This window comes from Ostrinia furnacalis, unplaced genomic scaffold (assembly GCF_004193835.3).
Source record: "Ostrinia furnacalis isolate ACB-3 unplaced genomic scaffold, ASM419383v2 OfSCF0207, whole genome shotgun sequence".
Classification (NCBI taxonomy): Eukaryota; Metazoa; Arthropoda; class Insecta; order Lepidoptera; family Crambidae; genus Ostrinia; species Ostrinia furnacalis.
The window spans coordinates 1057550-1062744 of NW_021130446.1; the positions used below are offsets into that span (position 1 = coordinate 1057550).

The following is a 5195-nucleotide window of genomic DNA, read 5'->3' on the forward strand; positions in this document are numbered from 1 at the left end:
GGGAGGGGGGGGGGGCTCAGAAATGTGACCACCTGTGACAAGGACGGAGGGGGGGTCAAAAAATCATGAAATTCGTGTGACGTACTTTACGGATGGCCCCTAACTCGACCAGTTGTAACTACGACGTATACCTGACGAGAAACTCTTATTAATTTAAGTACATCATAATTATGTTATTAAGTTGCTATTAGACACTCAGAAATAATCATAGAAGCGTATCATTGGCATAATACAATTATTAGATTTTCCATTAAGAGCCGAGCTCTATAATGAGCATTGAAGCTCAGCCATGTACGCATAATTCAATTTAACTGATCAACGCAATTTGAAGGCCTTTTCAGCCTCTAATAGTAATTCATGTGGTTTGAAATGGCTGAATAATCACGCCACTGGAATAGGTTAATTCGTATTTGGGATAGCGTGTCCCGCCGGACTTCGTTGTTAGCTTTATTTTCCAGGGCGGGCGGATTAGATTTGTGCGATTTACTTTAATTTTAGTAAATGTGTGAATAAGAGACAAACTTACTGAAATCAATTATACCTGTTGATGATTATGTTAGTGCTCTTTTTAAGTTTAATAAAGTAATCCATATTTAAGTTCATTTCCTATGTCCTAAAGTTTAGAACCTAAACTAAACCAGTAGCTAAGCTGTAACCTAGTTTAAAGCTAGAAAAAAAAGCTACAAATACTTTTAAACGAATTTTTTACCTATCCGTTTTTGATTTTACATCAAGTTTATCTATGTATCTACGAGTAATTCATGGAAACGTTTTGTGTGGGTCTTAAATTATCACAACTTAAACAATCACCTTTACAATATAGATAACAAAACATGACCCTCTCACAATTTTATGGTCACCTTTGAACACAAAACAGTCGTGACTATCAGACGATTGGAAAATCAATAGGTGCCAATAAACATCAAAACTCCGCAAGGCTAAACTTGATAACATTGTTTTTGGGGCAAGTTGGTTAATCTCAATGGCCTAGTTTGAGAAACTGTTGGCGTCAATCAGAAACAAGGCGAAAACATACGACTACGCGTAGAGTTTTTAGATGAGATAGATGGAAAAAGATTATAACTTGGTTCCACCATGGCAACTATTGTAGGTATAGACTCTATCGGTCTTATTCATAATCATTTTTCACATTTTATCAAATGCTTATTAGAGGTTTATAAAACGTTTGATAAAAATTGTTATTCATAATCGTCATTTAGCGCTAAAATCCTCTTATAACTGTGTGATAAGTTATCGAGAGCTCGGGCCTTGTTTAAAGCTCTAATAAACCTATTTTAACCTAACTTTTATAAATGTCATTTCATATGAATGTCACTTCGTTGGTTTATTTATTCAAAATATCCTTGCTGTGATCCTTGCTTGTGAAAATGAATGCTATAAATGCAATTGTGCATTTAGCCAATAATGCCGACCCAGCGCGACGTAGAAAGCTCTACCGCCAACGAAGCAACCCATTCGATTTGCGGGACCTAAATTTTAAAATAAAATATAGGTTCAATAAGGACACAGTGCGCACCATCATAGATTTGGTGGAAGATGATCTGGTTCAGAGCGCTAGAGGTGGTGGCACGTGTCCTGAACTGCAAGTTTTAGTGGCCATAAGATGTTGGGGACGTCGTGAGGTAAGCACAAAAAAGTGTTTTATTTTATCCCTTTGTCGTGGCTGCTATAATTATTTTCATACATTTTCAGGTACAAGATGATGCTGGTGACCTCCATGGCCTAAGTCAGCCGACAGTGAGCCGGATATGCGCCAGAGTCGCGCATGCAATCGCGAATAAGGCAAATTCCTTCATCAAAATGCCTATCACTATAGGAGAGCAGGAAAGAATTAGTGCCAAATTTAGAGCAATTAAAAATTTTCCTGGGGTGATAGGAGCCATAGATTGCACCCACATTAAAATTAAAAAAACCGGAGGTGACATGGCCCAGTACTATATTAATAGAAAAGGCTATTATTCCCTGAATGTTCAGGTAAAATATATTTTGATTTTATACAGTTTACAACAGAGAAAGATTTGTTTTAATAATGTCTATAATTTTTACTTTGTATGATCTAAATTTTAGCAACATTCAACACTATATTATTGGATGGATTACCTACAGGATACTGTTTTTTTTATTTTAGGTTGTCTGTGATGCTGACCTCAAAATAATGGATATAGTGGCTAGATGGCGAGGCAGTACACATGACAGTCGAATTTTTATGGAGAGCAATATAAAACAACGATTTGAGGATAGGCAGTTTAGAGGACGCCTTATTGGCGATTCGGGCTACCCTCTTCTGCCATATCTATTTACACCTATTTTAAGGCCTAGTCGTCCAGAAGAAGAAGCATACAATAATGCTCACATCTCAACTAGGAACACTGTTGAAAGGTGTTTTGGGGTGTGGAAGCAGCGGTTCCAATGCCTACTCCATGGCTTACCAGTAAGCCTCCAAAATGGAAAAGCTGTGATCATAGCATTGGCTGTATTACATAATATAGCCATTGATATGAATGACACATTGTTAGGTAAATGTTATCAATTTGACTGTACATAAGGAATACAAATCTTTATGACAAAATGTTGACAAATTCATAATATTTTTCAGAACAACATATGGAGCAGGTCCCTGTAACTCCGCAACTTTCGACGGAGAACAGTGTTCACGACAACCGACCTTCATTGTTGAGGCGTAGGTCGCAGTTGATACTACAAAATTTTATAAATCAACATTTTTGAATGGTACTAAAATACATTTTGATAAATTCCAACGATTTACTTTTATGTAATGTCATTTGAGTTCATGAAAATGTTGTATTTTAATTTTTCAGATACTGTTCCTGGCATCTTAATGAAAATAAAAAGAATATTTGATTGAAAAATACCTGTATTTCAATTTTCAGTCCAATTTGTTACTATCACAAAAACAAAACCTGTAGTTCTCTTTAAAAAAGCAATTATTCTGCAAAAATTCAAAACAAATTACTTTATATCACTAATTTAAGTACAATTAGTTTCAACAAACTTACTTATTAAAAATCACAGTTCAATTCTTTAAAACAAAGAAATTGCTTAAGTATAAACGTTTCTATTCGGAGGTTATCAACCTTCTACATTTAAAACAAAATAACCATAATTTACACTATTATTATAAAGGCGAATGTTTGTGACTAGGCATATGTGTATTTACTTTATATCACTAATTTAAGTACAATTATTAAACTTACTTACTAAAAATCACAGTTCAATTCTTATAAACAAATAAATTGCTAAAACAGATAGATTATATAGTCTCGAATAACATATAGGCTTCTTTTTATCCTGGAAAAATGCACAGATCCTGTAGGTTACAGAAATAGTAGTCTACGCAGGCGGAGTCGTGGGCAACAGCTAGTTAATAGTAATCTCAAACTCTTATTAAGTTATGACTAGTAAACATATTCATAGCCGTCTAAATATATTGCAGAAACACAATCAAAATGCGGATTGGAACTGCATAAAATACAAATTAAAAACAAACAGAAGTAAGGGAGGAACTAACTTATTATTTAGAATCTGTTAGTACTTGAAAAACTTTAACATCAAAAGACTTATTATTCTTTATTAATGTGAGTGTAATATTTAAGTTTTTCCTGTAATAATTGATGCTCAAGATCCAAGTTTCTCCCTTTCTTCCGTTCGTTTTCCATTTGAACTTCATGCAGTTCAATCCGGCATTTTGATTCTGTTTCTGCAATTTCGGAAATCCTAACTTTGCTTAAATCAATTAAGCCTTCTTTGTTTAACAGTTTCCTTTTTTTTTTTTTTTTTTTTTTTTTTTTTTTTTTTTTTTTTTTTTTTTTTTTTTTTTTTTTTTTTTTTTTTTTTTTTTTTTTTTTTTTTTTTTTTTTTTTTTTTTTTTTTTTTTTTTTTTTTTTTTTTTTTTTTTTTTTTTTTTTTTTTTTTTTTATCTTCCAATATGCCTCTAGTAGTACAAGCATGTGTATCTTCTATTTCTTCATCAAGTACCACCAATTCATATTGGATTTCTTCATTATTTATCAATTCCTGTTCTTGCGTTTTTTGAGTTGATTTCTCCTCTTGTTTTTTTTTTAATTTTTTTTTTTTTTTTTTTTTGTTTTGNAGCATTTTATTATGAATAAGACCGTATATTATTGATCTACTTACTACTTGATCATTAAAGCGGAGGTTATCCCAGAGGAAATTAGCTTTTCATTTTAATATTCACGTAAACAACATTATTTTACTGCTTTTTGTAATTATCTCTGCTTGAACAGTTAAATTTGCAGGGTATTGTGTTGGTAAAAATCACAAAAAGTTTCATAATAATCACATCGACTGCAAGTGTGTTTCGTCCCTTACGGTCTTATTCATAATAAAATGCTAATATAGGTTTAAAACCTACATTAGCTAAAACGTTTGATAGGCTTAAAACACTCTTATAAACCTCTGATAAAAAACGTTATTCATAATCGTTTATAAACCTTTGATAGCTAAAACAGAGTTTAATATTTTCTTTCCACAGACTATACAANTTGGGGTATGTGCCGTGTGGGGACGGCCATAAAGAATACTCTTCCCCACCGCCAACAGGAGGCGTGTCGTAAGAGGCGACAAAATCCCTGCAGCACCGGACGGGCAGCAGCGTCTGCGTGCGAAACCTTATAAAAAACTGCGATCGCCAACCCGCCTGCCAAGCGTGGCGATTAAGGCAAATCCCCCCCATGGAGAGGAAATCCTTGGGGGAGGCCTTTGTCCAGCAGTGGACGTCTCTCGGCTGAAACGAACGAATTATGTATACACAAGCTTAATCGTCACTTAAAATAGACACACAATAGACTAGGTAGATACCGGATATAAAGGAGTTACAAAAAACCATAGAAGTTAAAGGGTGACTCTACTATACCTACAGTTCTCCTCATCACGGAAGGATATAAAAGTCGAAAAGTTATCCTCCATTGTCTCTACATTGATAGTTTTAAGGGAGCAAGCGGAGGTTTTAGTTTACTTAGAGATCTAATCAGCCGATATTCAGTATGTAATTGGCAACAGAATCCCATATTTACTCTGTTGCAGTCTCCATTGCATTACCGACACTAAAATCTTATCTTAGACTAAAGTTTCTCAATAAATACAACATGATGTGCTTATGCATAAGAAAACGTTTAGTCATTTCTATTATTTTG

General features: G+C 33.9%; 1 protein-coding gene across 1 annotated transcript; it reads left to right on the plus strand.

Moving 5' to 3' along the window:
* The first annotated feature begins 1143 nt into the window (after positions 1–1143).
* On the plus strand, positions 1144–3286 carry LOC114355653 (putative nuclease HARBI1). Its single transcript, XM_028308613.1, has 5 exons — positions 1144–1643; positions 1714–1995; positions 2150–2537; positions 2618–2751; positions 2841–3286. The coding sequence occupies exons 1-4, from the start codon at positions 1389–1391 to the stop codon at positions 2746–2748; spliced, it is 1056 nt and encodes a 351-aa protein (XP_028164414.1). The 5' UTR covers positions 1144–1388; the 3' UTR covers positions 2749–2751; positions 2841–3286.
* The last annotated feature ends 1909 nt before the right edge of the window (positions 3287–5195 follow it).